Genomic DNA, 23,491 nt, shown 5'->3' on the forward strand with positions numbered 1-23,491 from the left:
TTCAGGATCTAGAATCAGAAAATATTAAATATTGAACTAAAGCTAGACTTGCAGTCTGTGTCTGTATATGGCCATTTGGGGGAGGATGGGCTAGAGAGGGCTTCAATGGCTGGGAGGGTGTAGATGGGCTGGAGTAGGTTTTGAGAGATTTCAGCAGTTGGAACCCAAGCACAGTACCGGATAGAGCTTTGGATTCTTGGCCAGAAATTGCTAAGAAGAAAAAATTTAAATTGAAGCCGGTTGGGCAGACTGGATGGACCATTCGGGTCTTTATCTGTCGTCATCTACTATGTTACTATATGTTACTATGCTGGTTGGAAGGAGGGAGAGAGAAAAAGCAGCTGGGGGAGGGGGGAGAGGGGGTGTTGGAAGGAGAGATAGAAAAGCACTAAAAAGGGGCAGAGGATGGAAAGGGGGAATAAGGAAATGGGTGGAAGGTGTGGGGAGAAGGGGGGGAGTGGTGGGGTGAAGGCAGGGACATTTGTCCTTTTTTTGAGTTCATCAATCTAATAACCCTACACCAAATGAGCCCCTTAATATAACCTAAATGTACTGAGCAGCAGATGTGACTCCTGATGTTGAACTCAAGGACAGAGAAGGTGGGTGAAGAAAGGAGGGAGCCAGGGCTGGACATCACCTGAGGGGGGAGACTGCTGCCCACTTGCTGCCCTTCCCCTCCAGGGCTCCTCCCTCTCTTCCAGCAGAAGCTCCAACTCCTCCTCTTCCAAGAAGAACAGACTGCATCACTATGAAGCTCCGCCTCTCCTTTGTGATGTCATGGGAGGGAGGAGCTAGAGCTGGAGGTGGTGCTGTGGAGATGTGCAACGGGAAAAGACTAAGCCCCAAACTGCCCCTCAGGAGGGAGCCAGGGCTGGAGATCACCTGAGGAGGGAGACTGCTGCCCTTCTCCTCTAGGGCTCCATTCCCAGCCCTGGCTCCTCCCTTCCAGCACAAGCTCCAACTGCTCCTCTTCCCTCTGACCAATCAGCACTAGAAGGGATGGACCCAAGATGAAAAGTCTGCCTCACTCTGAAGCTCCGCCTCTCCTCTGTGATGTCATGAGAGGGAGGAGCTAGAGCTGGAGATCACCTGAAGGGGGAGACTGCTGCCCTTCTCTTCCAGGGCTCCATTCCCAGCCCTGGCTCCTCCCTCCCTTCCAGCAGAAGCTCCAACTCCTCCTCTTCCTGCTCCCCAGGAACATTCTGACCAATCAGCACTAGAAGGGATGGAACCAAGAAAAAAGGGATGCGTCACTGAGGCTCCGCCTCTCCTTTGTGATGTCATGGGAGGGAGGAGCTAGAGATGGAGGCGGTGCTGTGGAGATGTGCAACGGGAAAAGACTAAGCCCCAAACTGCCCCTCAGGAGGGAGCCAGGGTTGGACATCACCTGAGGGGGGAGACTGCTGCCCACTTGCTCCATTCCAGCCCTGGTTCTTCCCTCCCTCCCAGCAGAAGCTCCAACTCCTCCTCTTCCCGCCCCAGGAACATTCTGACCAATCAGCACTAGAAGGGATGGACCCAAAAAGAAAGACTGCGCCTCTCAGCCTTTAGTGTGAAGCTCCGCCTCCCCTTTGTGATGTCATGGGAGGGAGGAGCCAGGGCTGTAGGTGGTGCTTCGGAGATGGAGGAAGGACAAAGCTCAAACTCCTCCTCTCCCCGCCCCCCAGAACATTCTGACCAATGAATAACAGAAGAAGCTGAAACTCCTTCTATTCTACCTCCTCCAATCAGAGCTAGAGGGCGGACCTTTACAAAAGTCTCCCCGCCCCACAGACCATTCTTACCAATCAGCACTAGAAGGGATGGAACCAAGAAGCAAGGGCTGCGTCATTATGAAGCTTCACCTCCCCATGTGATGTCATGGGAGGGAGGACCTAGAGCTGGAGGCGGTGCTGTGGAGATGCGCAACGAGAAAGGACAAACTCCTCTTTCCGCCCTCCAGGACCATTCTGACCAATGAGAGGCAGAACGAGCCGAAGCTCCTCCTTTTCTCCCCTCCCTCCCCCAATCAGGGCTAGAGGGCGGACCTTTGCACAACTCTCCCCGCCCCAGGAACATTTTGATCAGTCAACACTACAAGGGATTCAATCTGTGCGTCTCTCAGTAGATTGAATCCGCCCCCTTCTGTGACGCCATCAGTCTGTGCCGAACCGGAAGCCTCGTGTTTCCCCCTTTCTTTGTTCCTTTCTATGCCAAATCCTTCTCAGCTTCTCTCCCTCCCTCAAGCGCTGAAGAGACTAATTCTGGGCCAGTTGAAAATGTCTGCAGGAGCTTCTGGGCAGGTAAGAGACTAACATCCTTCCATCTTGTTGCAATCACTGCTGCAGTTTTCTCATCTGGGGCTGGAGCCTGGCCCTTGGGGAGACATCAGAGTTTGTGGAAATCTGACCCTACTCTAGGCCTAGGTGGTACTGGACACCTAAAAGAACAGCTCTGGGACATCTAGGGCTAGATTCACTAAGTAACGACCCATTCACTAACCTGTGTCCCGATCATCCTCCGATCCACGCGAGGCAGCGATTCACTAAACAAATCTGGAACACCGACTGGGCTGCACGATCAACAGAAGAAGCGACTGCTTTCCCACTGCATCTCCTGCTCTCTGCCTGAATTCTCCTGCCCCAACTCTCCTCTTGCCGCCCTGCTCTTGCCCCTGCCCCAAATGTTTCCTGCTGCCCTGCTCTTGCCCCGAATCTCTCCTGCCACCTTCTCCCTGCCCCGAATCTCTCCTGCCTCCCTGCTATCACCCCGAATGTCTCCTGCTGCCCTGCTCTCTGCCCTGAATCTCTTCTGCCACCCTGTTCTTGCCCCATATGTCTCCTGCTGCCCTGCTCTTGCCCTGAATCTCTCCTGCCACCCTGCTTTCTGCCCCGAATCTCTCCTGCCGCCCTGCTCTCATCCCGAATGTCTCCTGCTGCCCTGCTCTCACCCCGAATGTCTCCTGCTGCCCTGCTCTTGCCCCGAACCTCTCCTGCTGCCCTGCTCTTGTCCCGAATCTCTCCTGCCACCTTCTCTCTGCCCCAAATCTCTCCTGCCTCCCTGCTATCACCCTGAATCTCTCCTGCCGCCCTGCTCTCTGCCCTGAATCTCTCCTGCTGCCCTGCTCTTGCCCCAAATGTCTCCTGCTGCCCTGCTCTCACCCCGAATGTCTCCTGCTGCCCTGCTCTTGCCCCGAACCTCTCCTGCTGCCCTGCTCTTGCCCCAAATGTCTCCTGCTGCCCTGCTCTCACCCCGAATGTCTCCTGCTGCCCTGCTCTTGCCCCGAACCTCTCCTGCTGCCCTGCTCTTGCCCCAAACCTCTCCTGCTGCCCTGCTCTTGCCCCAAACCTCTCCTGCCGCTCTGCTCTCGCCCCAAATGTTTCCTGCTGCCCTGCTCTTGTCCCAAATCTCTTCTGCCACCTTCTCTCTGCCCCTGAATCTCTCCTGCCGCCCTGCTCTTGCCCCAAATGTTTCCTGCTGCCCTGCTCTTGCCCCAAATCTCTCCTGCCACCTTCTCCCTGCCCCGAATCTCTCCTACTGCCCTGCTCTTTGCCCCGAATCTCTCCTGCTGCCCTGCTCTCTGCCCCGAACCTGCCCTGCTGTCTGCCCCGAACCTCTCCTGCTGCCCTGCTCTTGCCCCAAACCTCTCCTGCTGCCCTGCTCTTGCCCCAAATCTCTCCTGCCACCTTCTCCCTGCCCCAAATCTCTCCTGCCGCCCTGCTCTTGCCCCAAATGTCTCCTGCTGCTCTTCTCTCACCCAAAATCATCAACAGATGGTCTGTGCATGCATGGAGATGGCTATTCAGCGATCCCTGCAGTTGGTTGGGGGCGTGATTCCGAGTGTCCTCATTTGCATGAGTACGCATCGTGAATCAGGTCCCCGAATCGGATCTGGATAGGATCGGTTGGTCCGTTTAGTGAATCTGGGCCAAAGACTCTTTTCTACTTTACGTCTTGCACTGAAACGTATTCAAAAGATAGCATTAAAGGTGGAAAGGAAAAAACCCCAGAGCCTCGCCATTCATGATGTATAATTATCAAATCCTCTTAAAGGGCAATCACTTAATTGGCAGAAAGAAACCTTCCTTAAAATCCAAAACAAATGAAAATAAAAAGAGCAAAACTTATCTGTTCTCAAGGTTTCAAAGCTTCAAATCCGTTTCAAAACATGGTCTCTCTGATGGCGGCCAGTGTTTTGCTGCAATGCTGCCTTCGGGAATCATAAGACCAAATTCTCTCTCTTTCTCTGGTGCTTAGCAACTCTCTGAACTAGAACCCTATTCTGGGACGGTGTCTTGATTCTAAATGATATACACCCGGCAAACTTTCCTCCTCACTAGTGTACACCAGCACTGGAAAGTCACCTTTGGATTCGATGCAGAAGATGCTGAGAGTGTTTCTGTTTTTTCTTTCAGACGCGGGTCACTTTTGAGGACATCGCAGTCTCTTTCTCCCAGGAGGAGTGGGAGTATTTAAATGAGGAACAGAAGGACCTTTACAGGGAGGTGATGAAGGAGAATTATGAGACCCTGAGCTCACTGGGTAAGGGATGATTTTACATTTTTATGTTTAAATCTGTTCTTGGTACGCCCGCATCTGGAGTACTGCGTCCAGTATTGGTCGCCGTACCTTAAGAAGGATATGGCGACACTCGAGAGGGTTCAGAAAAGAGCGATGCGATTGATAAAAGGTATGGAAAACCTTTCATATGCTGAAAGATTAGAGAAACTGAGGCTCTTTTCCCTGGAGAAACGTAGGCTTAGAGGGGACATGATAGAGACGTATAAGATCATGAAGGGCATAGAGAAAGTGGAGAGGGACAGATTCTTCATACTCTCGAAAACTACAAGAACGAGAGGGAATTCGGAAAAATTAAGAGGGGACAGATTCAGAACCAATGCTAGGAAGTTCTTCTTCACCCAAAGGGTGGTGGACACCTGGAATATTGGGCAGAAAAAAGATTTTCGGCCATCACTGTAATTGAAACCGAAATTTGGTCAGCTTCTACTTGTGCCATTTCCAAGGAACATCTTGTCATTGTAGAAAAACACTTCAACAAATACTTTAGACTTAAGAAACAGGCCAATTCTTAAACTATATGTAGTGAATCCCAGTGTAAGATAACCAGTCTTTAAAGGTAATATCTTAGAACCCACCACAGTCTTCTAGCATATGATTAATTCCATCTTTTTATATTCAACAGATCATCAGATCATACAAGAACAGAGAGACCCTGCAGGAGACTTAAGATATGAATACCATGGCAAGAGGAAAGGAAAAACACACCAGAGAGAACTTCAAAGCATGCATAAAAGAAATCGTAAAAATGCCAAACCATTTACATTCACGGAGCTTAATAAAAACTTCGGTCAACTTTCAACTCTAAAAATTCACCAACAGACCCACACAGCAGTGAAACGATTTCCATGTACTGAGTGTAATAAAAGCTTCAGTCAGCTTTCACATCTAAAAGTTCACCAGAGGATCCACACGGGGGAGAGACCATTTACATGCACTGAGTGTAATAAAAGCTTCAGTCAACTTTCAGCTCTAAAAATTCACCAGAGGATCCACACGGGAGAGAAACCATTTAAATGCACTGAGTGTAATAAAAGCTTTACTGGGCTTTCAGGTCTAAAAGTTCACCAGAAGATCCACACGGGTGAGAAACCATATACATGTACTGAGTGTAATAAAAGCTTCCATCGGCTTTCAAATCTAATAAGACACCAGAGCATCCATACAGGAGAGAAACCATTTACATGCACTGAGTGTAATAAAAGCTTTTTTGGGCTTTCCCTTCTAAAAAGACACAAAATGATCCACACTGGAGATAAACCATTTACATGTGCTGAGTGTAATAAAAGGTTTGCTCAGCTTTCAAGTCTAAAACTTCACCAGAGGATCCACACCGGAGATAAACCATTTACATGTGCTGAGTGTAATAAAAGCTTCATTTGGCTTTCAAGTCTAAAACTTCACCAGAGGATCCACACCGGAGATAAACCATTTACATGCACTGAGTGTAATAAAAGCTTCACTGGGTTTTCACTTCTAAAAAGACACAAAAAGATCCACATGGGAGACAAACCATTTACATGCACTGAGTGTAATAAAAGCTTCATTCGGCTTTCAAGCCTAAAACTTCACCAGAGGATCCACACTGGAGATAAACCATTTACATGTACTGAGTGTAATAAAAGCTTTACTCAACTTTCAAGTCTAAAACTTCACCAGAGGATCCACATCGGCGATAAACCATTTATATGTGCTGAGTGTAATAAAAGTTTTACTCAGCTTTCAAGTCTAAAACTTCACCAGAGGATCCACATCGGAGAGAAACCATTTACATGTGCTGAGTGTAATAAAAGCTTCACTTGGCTTTCAAATCTAAAAGTTCACCAGAAGATTCACACGGGAGATAAACCATTTACATGTGCTAATTGTAGGTCACGTGATGCTGTGCTAAAGTGCAAATGTGTTTGCCTTGAGCTCCCGGGCCCCTCTCCTTTGTCCTGCTAATTTTGAGATTCTGTAAACTTTTTCTCAATGATTTGCACACCTGGTACCATCAGAGCTTTCCTACTTTACCGGCTTTGCTGTTCCACGTTCATTATGTTGGAGAAAGCTCCCCAAAAAAGACCAGGTGAAAGGAAAACACCCAGACTCCAAGATGGCTGAAACGGATGACCCAGAGGGCTCTTCATCTAATCTAATCTAATCTAATCTTCCATTGAGTCGCACATACTAAACAGGCTCAAAGCGGGAGGACTTGTAAGTGTAGTGGAGGTTCCCCCCCCCCAACGCCTCCCCTCAGAACGCTAACAGGAAGGCCTCAAACCAGCAGAAGCGGTGATGCGCATTTGTCCTGCATGCAAGTGTTGGGGCAGGATTCTTGGCGTGCCAATGTCCTGTGTGCTTTCAAGACAAATGAGATGTTATTGAAAACCGCTCCCGACAGGGCAGTCTCCGCCTGGTGGCCCTTCCCGGAATCTATCGTGGATTCTTAGACTCCTAGTATTTGTAGGTGGGGTTGTATGGGGCATGAGATGGAGTTTATTTCAAGGTTTATTATGGTAGGGATTCTGTCATTTTCTAAAAGTAGGAACTTTGTTTTATCTGGGTTTAGTTATAGTTTGTGGTTTTTCATCCATTGTTTTACTGTTTCCAGTGTTTTGTGTAGTGCGTTTATTGCTGTGGGGGTTGGTGGGTTGAAAGGAAGGAGGATGGTGATGTCTGCGTAGCTGTATGATTTGTTTAGTTGGTCTACGCAAGTGCCTAGTGAAGCAATATATAGATTGAAGAGTGTTGGGGACAGTGGGGATCCTTGGGGCACATCACAGGGGTTGTACCAGGATTCTGATTTTTCTTTGTTTTTACCCTGTAGTTTCTGGATTGTAGGAATCCTTGGAACCATGAGTGTACCCTGCCTGTGATTCCTATTGTCTCCAATATTTGTAGTAGTATTTTGTGATCAACCAGATCAAATGCTGCAGTGAGATCTAGTTGTATGATTAGCATTTTTTAGCCTTTGCTCAAGTGTTGTCAGGCTTGAAACGAACAGGGTCCGTTTCTTGGTCCCTAAACTGCCCTGCACACACCTTCTCGTCGCCTTTTCAGATATCTGGAGGCAGTTCCCTTAGGAAGGAAGGATACTCAGTTTCCCAAAGGAATTGCCTGTTTATTATTAGTCTTACATTCAGTTTTATACCTTTTTTACATGGATCAGTGGTATTAGCAGATGACGTGAGTACAAACCATATCTGGTGACAGGATACATAAACTTCAAAGAAGTAATCAACACAAGAAAGGGGAGTAGGGTGGGTAAACAGCATATGTGCTTCATTGTCTAACATCTAAAGGTGCTGTCTTAGCAATAGTGTCTTATGTAAAGCTTTCCTTATCTCAAACAGAGCATAGCTGTGGGGGGTCGAACCTCCATTGTCCCAAGCAGCTAGCTTCATTAACAAAATTAAATGATCTTGTCTTAGAACATATTAGCAGAATCAACACAAACTGTCTCTGTGTTTGTGTTTCCCAGCACCAACAGAGTTAGAAAACTTATAAGATATATGCATGTCCCTTCAGGGCTGTGTCTAGGGGAAAACCTAGTAGTGTCTCTGTTCTGTAGTTGGTCCTGAAGCCTGATTGGGAGGGGTGACGTATGTTGTGAAGTTCTAAGTAGTTCGTGAGAAGTTTTGCCCCTAGGCCTTCTATGAGTTTGACGTAAAGAGGTATTGAGTCTATAGGTCTGTAATTGGAAGGTAGATCTGTTGCTCCCTTAGGGTCTTTCAAGATAGGGGTGATGATGGGTTGGGGTGAGTTACAATTTTTTCCCTTTCTCTTTTGGGGTTTATGGGAATTTTTAGTTTTTTCTGCCTTTGTTTCTTTCTTTTGATTTGTTTTTAGGAAGGTCTATTCCTTTCTCCTCTGGGCTCGTGGTGCTCTTTTTGGGTGTCTCTATACAGATATTCTCCTTTTTACTTTGGTCCTTGAGGGGGGGACACTTTGTTTTGTTGGTTTCTATTTTATTTTCTCTGTTCTGTTTTTGCAGTGGCACTTTAGTCTCTCCTCGGGGGACATAGTGGCTGTGTTGAGGAATTTCTGAAATTTACAGGTGCGATAAGGTGTCACAGAAAATTGAATTTGTGAATGAATTAAAACAAGGTGCCTATTAAAATTGGGGACTCAGTTGAAAAGCTTAAATAGCTCATTCTACATTTTAACTAATGCTAAGGAAGTTCAAAAGTTTAGTTTGACTTGTGACTTTTAAGACAAGTAAATTTATATACCATTGTTTAAATACAGTCATGGAATTGGGATTCTAGAGGAAACAGGAAAACTGTCTTTGTATATAGACTCGCACATAATCATGTGAATGGCTCTGTTTCTTATCGATTAACAAACACAAAAGTTAATTAAGAGTTTACACAGATGTTAGAAAGTGCCTGGGAATTCTGTTTTTATGAACCAGGAAGTAAAGCTTTTTTACTGACATGATGTATGTTTTGACAGGTTACTAATGTCGGTTGTTATATGGAGAAAAGGAGTAACACTGACATCTATTGGATTTGATGAGCAAATAGTGGTCTGTCTTTTACATTGGAAATTTATCTTTAGTTCAGGCTATCGAGAGTTAACGTAGAGAATTATATAGGAAAATACGTTTTTGTAAATGTACTAGGCTCCACAGGATTTAAGTGTTTAGGAAGCTTACACGTTATGTATGTATGTTAAGATCAGAGAAAGGATAAAATGTATAGCTTTGTCTAGATTTTGTTGAAGGAATTTTAACAGGACAATGTAATGCAAGTTTCTTATTCCTTCCAATTGAACACATAACTACTTTATAATTTGATATTTACTTTGCACTTATTATAATAAATCTCAAAGATTTTTTTCGTAAGGTCTTCAGTGTTTTGTGTCCAATTTTTACATATCAGGACGGGAAGCTCTTCTCTTACTGCTCAAGAGAGGAATTTTCATCCTGTGGAACGTCTCCTGAATCTGTTTCTAGGTAACTAGCAGACCCTGGATAGCGGTGACTTCCTTTTGAAATTGTCATTTTTACTTCTTTAGCTTTTGGCGATCTGAGGTGGAGCTATAGGCTGGAATGGCCTCACCTCTCTCTTTAGTTTGACCAGCTATTCCCTTTCCATTTTATCCTTGCTCAGTGGGATGCCAGTTAAATTGATATCTTAGAACATGAATGGCGTGACCTCCCCAGTGAAACGGCAAAAGATTTTACAGACTTTACGCTGCCATAAAGCAGATCTCGTCTTTTTTTTTTTTCTGAATTCTTTATTCATTTTCAAGATTACATAAAGTGTTATAATATATTCACTCACATAAACAATAAATACAACACTTAGAAATAATCATTGATACATCTCATAAATTCTTAACCTCATCCCTATCCCAACCCACCCTTCCATATATTCTATTATCATATAAAACATGTGATATTAAAATATCCCCCCCCATGCATCTTAAAATAATAATTAATATAAGGGAACCAGTTTTAATTTAATCCTTACAATATTTCGTTAATGGTTTCCACACATCCTGAAACCTTTTAAGATAGCCCCGTTGTACTGCAATAAACCTTTCCATTTTATATATATGGCATAAAGAGTTCCACCAGAAATTGTAGTTTAATCTTTTCCAATCTTTCCAGTTAAATGTGATTTGTTGAATGGCAACTCCAGTCATTATTAGTAATAATTTGTTGTTATTTGCAGAAATCTGACTTTTGGCTCTCATTTCCATACCAAATATTACAGTATCATAAGTCAATGCCACTGGGTTCTCTAATAAATTATTAATTTGGTCCCAAATTGATTTCCAAAAATTCATAATGTATGGGCAATGAAACAATAAATGATCTAAAGTTCCTACTTCTAAATGACAATGCCAGCATCTATTAGACAAAGAATCATCTAGTTTTTGCAATCTAACAGGGGTCCATAACGCTCTATGCAACAGAAAAAACCAAGTTTGTCTCATAGATGCTGAAACCGTACATTTCATCCTCCAAGACCAAATTTATGGCCAGATCTCGTCTTTTTACAGAATATGCACTTGACTTCCAGTGAACATAAGTTTAAGCAGTGGTGGGTGGGTGGGAACTGGGGCGGTCAATAGGAAAGCTGGAGTACTGGTCCTTCTTCAGAAGGGTTTGGATGTGTCGGTGGGTAAGATCTGAAATGCACAAAAATCACCCACACTTTAACTGTATAACACCACTTTTAAAGTGTAAATAGTGCTCAGAACCAAATGAATGGTGCATAGATCACAAGCGGGGTAATACCCCGTAGGCCGCGCCTTTGAAAGTTCAGTCACAGCATTTTGAAACACTCTTGTGGTCACAACAATCCAAACTTTTTAAATTGTATACACTTCTCCTTCCGAATCGCGGTTTCGGCATCCGCGGATTCGGTTATTTGCGATTTTAAAACAAAACCATTTTAGGTTCAAACAATTTTTATTGATGCAAACAACAGTAAATATAACACCAGGGCACCCCAAAGGTGCACAGTACAAACAATGAAGCATCGTATACAATAATAGAATAAGCATGTACAAAAGAAAAGTAACATCAACCAAACTCCACCAACATCCTACCCCCACCTAGGGCAAGCGAGATTAATGAGGCGGAAAGGCACTCCGGGGCCCTGGACTCTTATGAGCCCCGAAGATGCCACACCACCCCTTTCCCCCACTGGTCCCACTTATCCTATCTGTGACTGAGTGCTGGAAAAAGGGATAGAGGGGTATAGATAGAGGATTACTGTACAGATCCTGGACCTGTTGGGCCGCCATGTGGACCTCAGGTCTGACCCAGTGGAGGCATTGCTTATGTTCTTATGCTAGAACCTTTCAAAAACCCCCCCCCACCTCCTCTCCCCAATCCCCCCATCCCCTTCCCCCCAATGGTACTCTCCACCCAGTACTCACCATTACTCTCCCAACCCAACTAACTGAACGCCCAGATTAGGACACCCATCTTAAAACCGCACTGCGGTCCTTTGGATGTAAAGCTTAGAGATATGGCTCCCAAATATTTAAGAACAACATCTTTCGCTACCTAGCCCCTCCAGCATCTTGCGCCTCCCAGATGGTCAACTGATGCAACTGGTTCTGCCAATGCCAAAATGCCGGAGGATCCGGGACTGTCCAGCACTGGTCTCGGGGCTAGAGGGTCTCCCGTACGAAGAAAGACTGAGCAAATTGCAGCTCTACACTCTCGAAGAGCGTAGGGAGAGGGGAGACATGATTGAGACATTTAAATACATCACAGGACGGGTCGAGATGGAAGATGATGTCTTTCTTCTCAAGGGACCCTCGACCACAAGAGGACATCCGCTCAAACTCAGGGGAGGGAAGTTTCGTGGAGACGCCAGGAAGTACTTCTTCACGGAGAGAGTGATTGAGCATTGGAACAAGCTTCCAGTGCAGGTGGTCGAGGCACGCAGCATCCCAGACTTCAAGAACAAATGGGATACCTATGTGGGATCCCTACGAGGGTCATGCCAAGGGATAGGGTCACTAGGGTATGGACTTGAATGAGCAGGTCAGTAGAGTGACAGTATAATTACAATTATACTTTAGGGGGTCAGTAGACTTAAGAGGGTGGGTAAATGGTGTGGGCAGACTTGATGGGCTGTAGCCCTTATCTGCCGTCATCTTTCTATGTTTCTAATACATTTCCAGACTAATAAGCTCATCTTCCTGCACAGAGCCTGATGCCCCCTAGGCAAATGGCCAAAAGCCTCTGGCAAAACCAAGACAAAATGGGCTGGGGTACTGCGCAAGGCTCTCCCAATTAACCCTGACATATAAGAGATTAAAAAAAAAATTTTTAGTTTTTATCCCAGGACAAGCAGGCAGCCTATTCTTACATATGTGTGATGTCATCCATGGAGCCCGGATGCAGACAGCCTCGCAAGTAGACTTGCTTGTAGAAACTCAGAAGTTTTGAGTCTGACGCACCGCGCATGCGTGAGTTCCTTCCTGCCCAGCACAGGGCGAGTCTCCTCAGTTCTCAGTGGAGCCGAGAAGTCTGTACTTTGACGCTCTGCGCTGAACTTCATTTGCTTCGTGCTTTCTCTTCACCGCGGTTTGTGTTTTTTCTTTTGCGAATCACTGTGTCTTTTATGTCTTTTCTGTTAGTTAAAAAAAAAAAAGTTTTATTTTTTTGTTGTCCGACTGACGGGACGGGTCACGCGCCCGCAACCTGCAGGCTTCGACTTCGCAGCGGTCATCTTTCCTCCTATGTCCCGGCCAGTCACAGGCTTCAAGAAGTGTAGCCAGGGTCAGCGTGCGATATCCCTCACGGACCCACACCGCTGGTGTCTTCGTTGTCTCGGGCCTAACCATAGTCCGAAGTTATGTGCGCACTGTGCTATTCTTCAACCTCGAGCCCTAAAATGTCGTCGGGTTCAAGTGGAAAAGCTGTTCAAGATGGACTCTTCAGCAACACCCTCGACCAACTTGGTCAAGAAGTCAACAGAGGGTCCTCTTGTTTCCACAACTCCGACCTCGAGTCTCATCAGACCTTCCTTGTTTGGATCCTCTTTGAACTTGAGTACACCTGCTTAGGTCAGATACCTAAGCAGAAGGTTCCTGCGGTGGTCCTCAAGCTATCCAAGCAATCATCCAAGTCGAAGCATGTGTCTACCGCAAACCTTGGAACCTATAGCCTCAGCAAGTGGTCCAGTTTCAGACTCGGATCCACAATTGCAGGCTTCTCTCCAGACCATGTTAGAGCAGCAATTTGTTCAGTTACTGAGTAAATACGGTTCTGCCTCGACTCTACCTCCTGCAGTCCATCCTGGGCAATCAGCAGTCTCCCGCGAGGTCGAGTCCCTGCCTGTGCCTTGAGCTGAATCTACACACTCTATGCAAGGAGTCGAGTCTTTGCGAGTGTCTCGACAGGAATCCTCACACTCCATACAAGGAGCCGAATCTTTGGGAGTGCTTCGAGATTCCTCGATCCAAACCACTGAATCTATGGGGTTTCGATCTACAGCTTCTAGCCCTATTCATTCACCAGTGGCACTGCCCGTTTCCAGGCATAGGGCAAAGTCTTCTCGATCTCACCCGAGACCTACTTCCAGGCAGCACTCTCGTCGTAGATCGAGGCGCAGGTCTTCTTCCACAGAAAAGCCTTCTTCATCCAGACCTCCATCCAGGCCTTCCAGTTCTTAGAGGCCTCCAACTTCTCGATCGAGGTCACCAATTGCAGACCCCGAGGACTCCACTGCTTCCAGTGCCTCCTCCAAGTCTGTCTATTCCTTGAGTTACCAATACTCCATAGATGCTTCGCCTTCGTTCTCCACTCTAGGCCTCGAGGTCATCGAGCCCAGGCTCTAGCGGATCAGTTGTCCTTTTCTTCCTTTCTTCGTCAGATGGCTGACGACCTGGATATTAAATTGGACGCTGGTTCTAAATATTCTACTTAGAGGAAATGCATCTGCCTCGACCTCCTGCAGAGTCACTCAAGCTTCCTCTTAACAGGCTTTTGTCTCAAACTTTCAAATGAAATCTGGAGACTCCTTATGCTATACCTGCTGTTCCAGGCAAATTGGAATCGAGGTATAGAACTCTACATGGCAAGGGGTTTGAGAATTCACAATTATCTGACCAATCCCTCCTTGTGGAATCCTCTTTGAAGAGGACCCATCCTTCCAGAGTCTATGCCACCATACCTCCTGGAAGAGAGGGTAAGACCATGGACAAATTTGGCCGTCGCCTTTATCAGAATTCCATGATGGCCTCCAGAGTCCTCAACTACAATTTTATTTTCACTACTTATTTTAAGTTCTTGATTGATCATCTTCCAAGTTTTATGAAAAACCTGGATCAACATAGACATGCGGAGTTTCTAGAACTCTTTGCTACATTGGCTCAACTTTGGTTACATCTTCTCCAGTCATCTTATGAAGCCTTTGAACTTTCTTCCAGGGTCACTGCTTTCTCAGTAGCAATGCGCCGCCTGGCCTGTCTTCGCACCATTGATATGGACCCTAATCTTCAGGACCGTCTGGCTAATATTCCTTGTGAGGGCAATGACCTCTTTGATGAATCCATAGAGGACGCCACCAAGAAATTGTCTGAGCATGAAAAATCTTTTGCTTCAATTGTCAGACCACAGCCAAAGCCAGCTCCTGCAAAACCTTCTCGACCTCTTCCATCCTTCCAGAGGAGTTATCCTTCAAGGGCAGCTCCTTACACTCGAGCACCTCCCAAGAAACAACAGCAGCAGAAGCAACAGAAACCTCAGCCTTCTGCTGCGCCTAAGGCTGTGCAGCCTTTTTGACTGTCTCAAACAGAGCATAACCTCCATCGTTCTGCCTCTGTCCTCCCTTCCCCCCAAGGGAGGTCGTCTCCATCATTTGTACCATTGATGGGAGACCATTACATCCGACCTCTGAGTGCTGTCAATAATCAGGGAAGGATACACTTCATTTCATTCAGGTTCCACCAGAGCTTCCTCCAAGAGAGTATCCTTCCAATCCATCCCAGTCCTCCCTTCTTCTTCAGGAAGCTCAAGCTCTGCTTCATCTCCGTGCCATCAAGGAAGTTCTTTGGAACAGCAGAGCAGGGGTTTTTTACTCTCATTACTTCCTAATTCCAAAGAAGACGGATGATCAGTGACCCATTCTGGATCTCAGGGCTCTCAACAAATTTTTAGTCAAAGAAAAATTTCACATGCTATCCCTGGCGTCCCTTTACCCCCTTCTAGATCAGAACGATTGGTTATGTTCTCTAGATCTCAAGGAGGCTTACACTCACATTCCAATTCATCCGGGTGGGGATTTCGGGTGGGGAATCTGCATTATCAGTACAGAGTGCTACCCTTTGGCCTGACATCATCTCCCAGAGTGTTCACCAAGTGCCTAGTGGTGGTAGCAGCAGCTCTAAGGAACCATGGTCTTCAAGTGTTTCCCTACCTAGACGACTGGCTCATCAAAGATTCAACATATCAGGGGGTTATTATAGCGACCCAACGAACTACGTGGTTCCTACAAAGCTTGGGATTCAAAGTCAATTTTCCCAAATCCCAACTTCAGCCCTCTCAAAATCTACAGTTCATCGTAGCTGTTCTGGACACTATCCGCCTCAGAGCATTCCTTCCTCAACAACGTCTGGATGCTCTTCTTCAGCTCTGTCATAGTGTCTTCCTGCTCTTCAATCTCAGCGAGACACATGATGATACTACTAGGTCACATGGCCTCCACAGTTCAAGTGACTCCTTTTTGCCAGACTTCACCTCAGAATTCCTCAGTGGACCCTGGCATCTCAGTGGACGCAGGCTTGCGAACAACTCTCGACATATTAGAGTCACTCCTTCGTTGAGAAAATCTCTCCGCTGGTAGATGCTCTCTCCCAATCTCTCCAGAGGTTTACTGTTTCAGACGCCACCTCATCAGAAGGTCCTCATGACAGATTCCACGACCTACGATTGGGGGGCTCAACTCGACGGTCTCCGTACTCGAGGCCACTGGTCCAGCACAGATCATCAATGTCACATCAATCTGTTGGAACTCAGAGCGATCTTCAATGCTCTCAAAGCTTTTCACATCTTCTTCTTCATTCAGATGGACAACCAAGTCGCCATGTCAACAAGCAGGGAGGAACAGGATCTCTCTCCCTTTGTCAAGAAGCTCTGAAGGTTTGGGACTGGGCAATCCTCCACAACACCTTCCTGAAAGCTGTCTGCCAAGGGGCAAAAAACTGTTTGGCAGACAAATTGAGTCGTCTTCTGCAACCTCACAAATGGACACTCAAGTCCTCATCTCTTCACATTTTTTCTCAGTGGGGAATGCCTCAGATAGATCTCTTTGCATCTCCCTACAACCACAAACTGCCTCAGTTCTGCTCCAGGATATATTCTCCTCATCGCCTTGAGGCAGATGCTTTTCTACTGGAATGGACGAATCTCTTCCTGTACGCATTTCCTCCATTCCCTCTCATTCTCAAGACTCTAGTCAAGTTGAAGAATGATCATGCCACCATTATTCTGATAGCTCCTCGGTGGCCGAGACAACCTTGGTATTCCCTTCTACTTCAACTCAGCAGCAGGGAGCCATTCCTTCTACCAGTTTTTCCATCTCTGCTTACACAGAGTCAAGGACCTCTACTTCATCTCAACCTTCAGTCTCTGCACCTAACAGCTTGGTACCTTTCAACGTAACTCCTCTTCAGTTTTCTCAACCTGTAAGAGACATTTTAAAGGAAATGGCTGCTTTGAGCTCCCGTCGTAATCTCGAGAGACTACGGGAGCTCAAGGCAGCTATTTCCTGTGAGCGATCTGCATGGAGCAGGAGCGTGGGAAGATCGCTCCTGCCCCAAAAACCCGCTAGACCACCAGGTAAGGCTTAAGGGGGGGCTTAAAGGGCTTAAAATAGCCGGAAGGAAGCGGGGGTTAGGGGCAGAACCGGTCCGAATATTATTTGCGTTTTTTTAATATTCGCTGGCTGGTTCTACCCCTAACCCCCATGGATACGGAGGGAGAAGTGTAAATAATCAAAAACTCATTTGTACTCATCTTGGGTGCCCAAATGCTCCGGGTTCTGACGCGTTTTGCCAGACCGGCTTCCTCAGAGAACCCACATGTGAAAAAGATTATAAAGTGAGCGTGATCTACAAAACATAAATCTATATACAGTGGTGCCTCACACAACGAACTTAATTCATTCCAGGAGCAAGTTTGTTATGCGAAAAGTTCGTTATGTGAAACGCGTTTTCCCATAACAATACATGTTAAAAAAAATAATTCGTTCTGCAGCATAAAATATGCTAAGATGACATAAAAAAAGATAAATTTGTCAAAATGGTGAAAATGGTGGTCTTGCTGAGGCCAAACTCTTTGACGAGGTCACACTGTTTTACCCCACATTCACTCCTTCTAATTATTTCCCGTTTCATTTCAACAGAAATCACCTTCCTGCTTTTTTTAGAAGCCATGATATATAAAAAATATTGAGTTTATCTTAAAAGGACGACTGTATACAGTGAGAGAGGGCAGTTAAGCGCAGTGACTAACGACTGCCTGCGCGGAAGGATGCAATACATCGGCAGCTCGGGCGACTTCGTTGTGTGAAACGAAGTTCGTTGTGTGAAACGAAGTTCGTTGTGTGAAACGAAGTTCGTTGTGTGAAGTTCGTTGTGTGAATCAAGACATGAAGTTCGTTGTGTGCAGCGTTCGTTGTGCGAGGCGTTCGTTATGCAAGGCACCACTGTATATAAAATCGGAGGTATGTATGTGTGTATGTGCCGCGATCACGCAAAAACGGCTTGCCCGATTTGAACGAAACTTGGTATGCAGATCCCTCACTATCTGGGGTGATATGTTCTGGGGGTCTCGCGGCCCACCTGCACACGTGGGCGGAGCTACAAACAGAAAATCAGATTTCACCCATTCATGTCAATGGAAAATATGTAAAAAGCTGCCATTCTCACAGTAATTCAAAAACGGCTTGACCGATTTGAACGAAACTTGGTATGCAGATCCCTCACTACCTGGGGTGATATGTTCTGGGGGTCTCGTGGCCCACAACTCTATGTTGCTTGCTCAAGGGTGGGTTCACCCAAGAATTTATATGTTCTTGCTCCAGGAGGTGAAACTAAAATTGTTGTTTATAATCAAGTTTTGTGTTAGTTGTATTGTATTCATTTTGTCAAATATTTCACATTATAATTTGAATATTGTACTTTTTATTAAGCTGTAAAAAAATAATTTAATTCACCACTATAAAGTATCTTTATTTGAATCCATTTACAGTGTTATTGCTATAATTAAATACCCGTGCAACGTCCGGGGCATCAGCTAGTGAAAAATAAAATGAAGTAAAGGTGAAGTAAAAAGCAGAATGTCTCACAACACTCTTGGCGGCTCTGGAGGTTACCTCATGTCCTCAGTTTCACTTCCTCTTTGCGAGGTACGCTACACACTGAAGTTCATTTACCCTATGATAACCGAAAATTATGTCACACCTGTCAGTGTAGGAACGCCCACCATTCAACCTCACGACTGATGCCATGGTGACACTGTTTGCCACTTGTAGATCATGTTCACGTGTGGGTTCTCTGAGGAAGCTGGTCGGGCGATCCGCGTCAGAACCCAAGAAGAGTACAAATTAGTTTTTTGATTATATATGCAATTTAAAAAGTTTGGATCCTTGTGACCACAAGAGTGTTTCAAAGTGCCGTAACAGAACTTTCAAAGGCACAGCCTACGGGGTATTACCCCGCTTGTGATCTTTGCACCATTAATTTGGTTCTGAGAACTATTTACATTTTAAAAGTGGTGTTACACAGTTAAAGTGTGGGTGATTTTTGTGCATTTTGTGATTCCACGTATCACCCATGTGGTATTATATTTATTGCCCCAAGTTGATTTATTTTAGGTGGGTAAGATTTGGTCTGATGCAAATGGAAAGTTTGTTTTGATTCATGTGCTCTTGAATAGACAACCATTGTTATTATGTAATACTAGCTGCACGGGTATTTAATTATAGCAATAATACTGTAAATGGATTCAAATAAAGATACTTTATAGTGGTGAATGAAATTATTTTTTTACAGCTTAATAAAAAGTACAATATTCAAATTATAATGTGAAATATTTGACAAAATGAATACAATACATCTAACGCAAAATGTGATTATAAACAACAATTTTAGTTTCACCTCCAGGAGCAAGAACATATAAATTCTTGGGTGAACCCACCCTTGAGCAAGCAACATAGAGTTGTGGGCCGCGAGACCCCCAGAACATATCACCCCAGGTAGTGAGGGATCTGCATACCAAGTTTCGTTCAAATCGGTCAAGCCGTTTTTGAATTACTGTGAGAATGGCAGCTTTTTACATTTTTTCCATTGACATGAATGGGTGAAATCTGATTTTCTGTTTGTAGCTCCGCCCACGTGTGCAGGTGGGCCGCGAGACCCCCAGAACATATCACCCCAGGTAGTGAGGGATCTGCATACAAAGTTTCATTCAAATCGGTCAAGCCGTTTTTGAATTACTGTGAGAATGGCAGCTTTTTACATTTTTTCCATTGACATGAATGGGTGAAATCTGATTTTCTGTTTGTAGCTCCGCCCATGTGTGCAGGTGGGCCGCGAGACCCCCAGAACATATCACCCCAGGTAGTGAGGGATTAGAATACCAAGTTTCGTTCAAATCGGTCAAGCCGTTTTTGAATTACAGTGAGAATGGCAGCTTTTTACATTTTTTCCATTGACATGAATGGGTGAAATCTGATTATCTGTTTGTAGCTCCGCCCATGTGTGCACGTGGGCCGCGAGACCCCCAGAACATATCACCCCAGGTAGTGAGGGATCTGCATACCAATTTTCGTTCAAATCGGTCAAGCCGTTTTTGAATTACAGTGAGAATGGCAGCTTTTTACATTTTTTCCATTGACATGAATGGGTGAAATCTGATTTTCTGTTTGTAGCTCCGCCCACGTGTGCAGGTGGGCCGTGAGACCCCCAGAACATATCACCCCAGGTAGTGAGGGATCTGCATACCAAGTTTCGTTCAAATCGGTCAAGCCGTTTTTGAATTACTGTGAGAATGGCAGCTTTTTACATTTTTTCCATTGACATGAATGGGTGAAATCTGATTATCTGTTTGTAACTCCGCCCACGTGTGCAGGTGGGCCGCGAGACCCCCAGAACATATCATCCCAGGTAGTGAGGGATCTGCATACCAAGTTTCGTTCATATCGGTCAAGCCGTTTTTGCGTAATCGCGGCACATACACACATACATACCTCCGATTTTATATATATATATATAGATATATGACCCCCAACATGTATGAGAAAAAGATTTACTTAGCACTGTTCCAAGTATTGAGTCAGTGGCAGGTGGTGCCTATTGTAAGGGGTAGCAATTTTAATATAGTTCATGATCTTGGGCTAGATAAAGATCATCCACGGAGCGCTTTGACTCTTCTAAGAGTATTCCTCTTTTATGTTCTTCATTTGATCTTGACGTCCGGCGTACACTCTACCCAGGTGAGTAGGATTACACTCGATAATCTCATGTCGACTACTGGTTATTATGCAAGAGCTTGTTTTCTCATACGCACATGGCAAGTATCAGCCCCTATAGTGTTACAGATCATGCTCTCATATGGTGCAGGGTGGATGTCATGCTGGAAATTTCCTCCCTTTCTCTATCAAGATACTGCTTTTCAGGAATGTTAAGTAAATGGAAGGAGTTCAAATGACATAATGCAGGTCAATTTGGCGCTGTTGATGGAGTATTCCGAGAAGCGTTTTGAGAGCTGGAAATTTTTTCCCATCTCCTTGCACAGAAAAATTCAATTATTCACCATGTCTTTCCAAAGTGGCTTTATGTGTTGCAACTTTTACCGATTAGATTGTTGAAAGAGGATCTCGGTGCCTTGCATAAGCTTCTCGCTAAATTTATTTAGGGAGTAATCTCAAATGGCATTTCAATTCTTACTGGAGTTTTGGAAACATGGAGGGTTCGGTATTCGGACATTTTTACCTGTTTTGATTATGAACTAGCAAACTATCACCCTTTGCACTTGCAATCTCTTTTTCATGTACCTCGATCCTCCCTTCCTAATCATCTGCGTTCCGGTGTGTTGTTGGGTTGTTTAGGAGATATTTGGAAAGTCTTAGTCCAGTTGGTTGGAGGGATTGCAGAAATTTCTGATCAGGTACTCCTTCATTTTTCACTGGGTCGGGTGAACTCCTGTTTCGGAAGATAGGCTCAGCTGAGTTTGACTTTATTATCTCATGTGCTACAGGCCTCCTTGTACTTCTACACTAGGCCCCTTCCCACCCGAAGCCCTGTCCTCCCCTGAAGGCCTGGGCTGGCTTTCCCCCCTTAAGGCCAGGGCTGTCCCCACCCTCCGAAGGCCTGCATGTTCTCCCAGCTTCCTCCCTGGCCTCCCGTTCTAGCGGAGTAGCCTGCATAGAGAATCGCCGGTGCTTGAGCGATCCTTGCAGGCCACCATTAGCCTCTGCAGCTGTCCTTCCCTCTGCCCTGACCCTAACCATCCTCTGACATCAGGGGCAGGATCGCAGCAGAAAGAAGGACAGCTGCCAATGGCAGCCTGTAAGGATTGCTAAAGCACCAGCGATCCCCTGCAGGCTGCCAGTAATTTAGGTAAGAGCGGGAGAACAGAGGAGAAGATGCTGCAGCACTTTCCGACTGACCCTTGCCCCTAAAGTATGAGCTCCTGCTTTAGGGAGCAAAGGGGGAGGGTCAGTCACTGAATAGGGAGGTGGTTGATTTATTTATTTATTTATTTATTTTTTATGAATCGATTTGAATCAGTGAATTGATTAAAATCAGAAATCGGGCAGCACTACTCCTGGCTTAAAAACACTAGTAGTTACACCAGGTATATGTCCCTTAGGCCATCACATTTTAGCAGACTCCAATATACACAAAGGAGTAACAGCTGTTACCTGCCAATGACAAATGGATTGCAGAGAAATGTATATTGGTACTAGATCTCAATATGTGTCACTTTAGGATAAAAACTTGTATTGAAACAAACACGCACTGCCAAGGATAACTATGCAAATTGTAACAAGGAAACTCTATTTCTACTAGATCCCTAGTTTGTATCAAGTTAGGATACAGCATTGTATAGTAAACTTGCTCTGTAATTACCATATGTCAAATTGTAACCTGTCAACTATATAATATGTATGTTTAACATATAAGAGATTCTGAGCTCTTCGAGGACAACGGGATAGATTATTCTTCATAGTTTCTATGGCAAAACAACGTAAGTCATTGAAAGAGTTTTTACTTTTATTGCAATGCGCTACCTTAGGTTCATCGATGACATTTCTTTTGATGTTGGTTTTATGTTCCAACGTGTGGATCCTCAGTTCCCCTGTAGTCATAGTGACATAATATAGACCACATGGACATCTTATGGCATAACCAACATAGTCTGTCTAGCAGGTGCTAAAATGGTTATGTAAGTGTAATCTACCAGATGGAAAAGCTTATCGAAGAGCAAAGTTCAATAATCGAGATCAATTCTTATCGAACAATGTTTCATTGGCTGATAGTAAAGATATCCTAACTTGTGTTCTTAAACATTCCAGACACAGTTAAACACTACCTGACTTGAAAGGAAAACGCTGAGATATAGTACAATCTATACCTACCTTTCCAGGGGTTCAACCGAGGTTCGCCTTTTAAAATAACTTTTATGTCCCTCATTGTTCCCAAGACAGAGTATTCACAATGTACTTCCCATGGGACATTTTAAATACGGTTCCTGTTCCATATGTGCAATAACTTTACAAACCAAATAGATCGTAATTCCACGATCTGAGGGTAAGAGCAGATAGCGTAGCTGGTATTAAGAAAGGTTTGGACAAGTTCCTGGAGGAAAAGTCCATAGTCTGTTATTGAGAAAGACACTGCATGCCCTGTATCAGTAGCATGGAATATTGCTACACCCTGGATTTTGGCCAGGTACTAGTGACTTGCATTGGCCACCGTGAGAACGGGCTACTGGGCTTGATGGACCAGTAAGGCTATTCTTACATGCACCCCCTCATACATTGGGCTGTTTTGGGGCTGATTTTTCAAGGTAATTAATTAGGCAGGATTATAAAAATGCATCTGGCAACACTTCTCGGAGCACAGGGGAAGTTAGTGGGAATTGGAAGAGAATTAATAATGGAATATGGGAGGGGTGAGGGAGAGAAGCAGGAAAGAGAAAATCATGCAGAATGAAGGAACGAAAAAAGAGAGGAAGGGGACTGATAAAGGAAAGTAAATCATTTTAATTAGGGTTACCAGATGTCTGGATTTACCTGGGCAGGTCCAGGGTGTCTAGATAGCTTTCTAAACTGTCCAGTTCTTGCCTGTCTCACGCCTTCTTCCTCTGCTGAAATATAATCTTCAGGTGGGCCAGCAGCTTCAGTGAGGTGAGCCTGCTGCTATCAGACTGACCCAGAAGCCTCTCTGTAGCATCCCACTTACCGTA

At 45.1% G+C, this 23,491-nt stretch overlaps 1 protein-coding gene across 1 annotated transcript in view; it reads left to right on the forward strand.

Moving 5' to 3' along the window:
* The window catches only part of LOC117355029 (zinc finger protein 850-like), a 92,246-nt gene that overhangs the window by 48,196 nt on the left and 20,559 nt on the right, over positions 1–23,491 (forward strand). The window contains exons 2-3 of the mRNA XM_033932975.1: positions 4,395–4,521; positions 5,183–6,496. Of these exons, the coding sequence (XP_033788866.1) occupies positions 4,395–4,521; positions 5,183–6,496 (1,441 nt within the window). The remainder of the gene's footprint in view (positions 1–4,394; positions 4,522–5,182; positions 6,497–23,491) is intronic.

The sequence above is a fragment of the Geotrypetes seraphini genome, chromosome 2 (assembly GCF_902459505.1).
Source record: "Geotrypetes seraphini chromosome 2, aGeoSer1.1, whole genome shotgun sequence".
NCBI classification, from domain to species: Eukaryota; Metazoa; Chordata; class Amphibia; order Gymnophiona; family Dermophiidae; genus Geotrypetes; species Geotrypetes seraphini.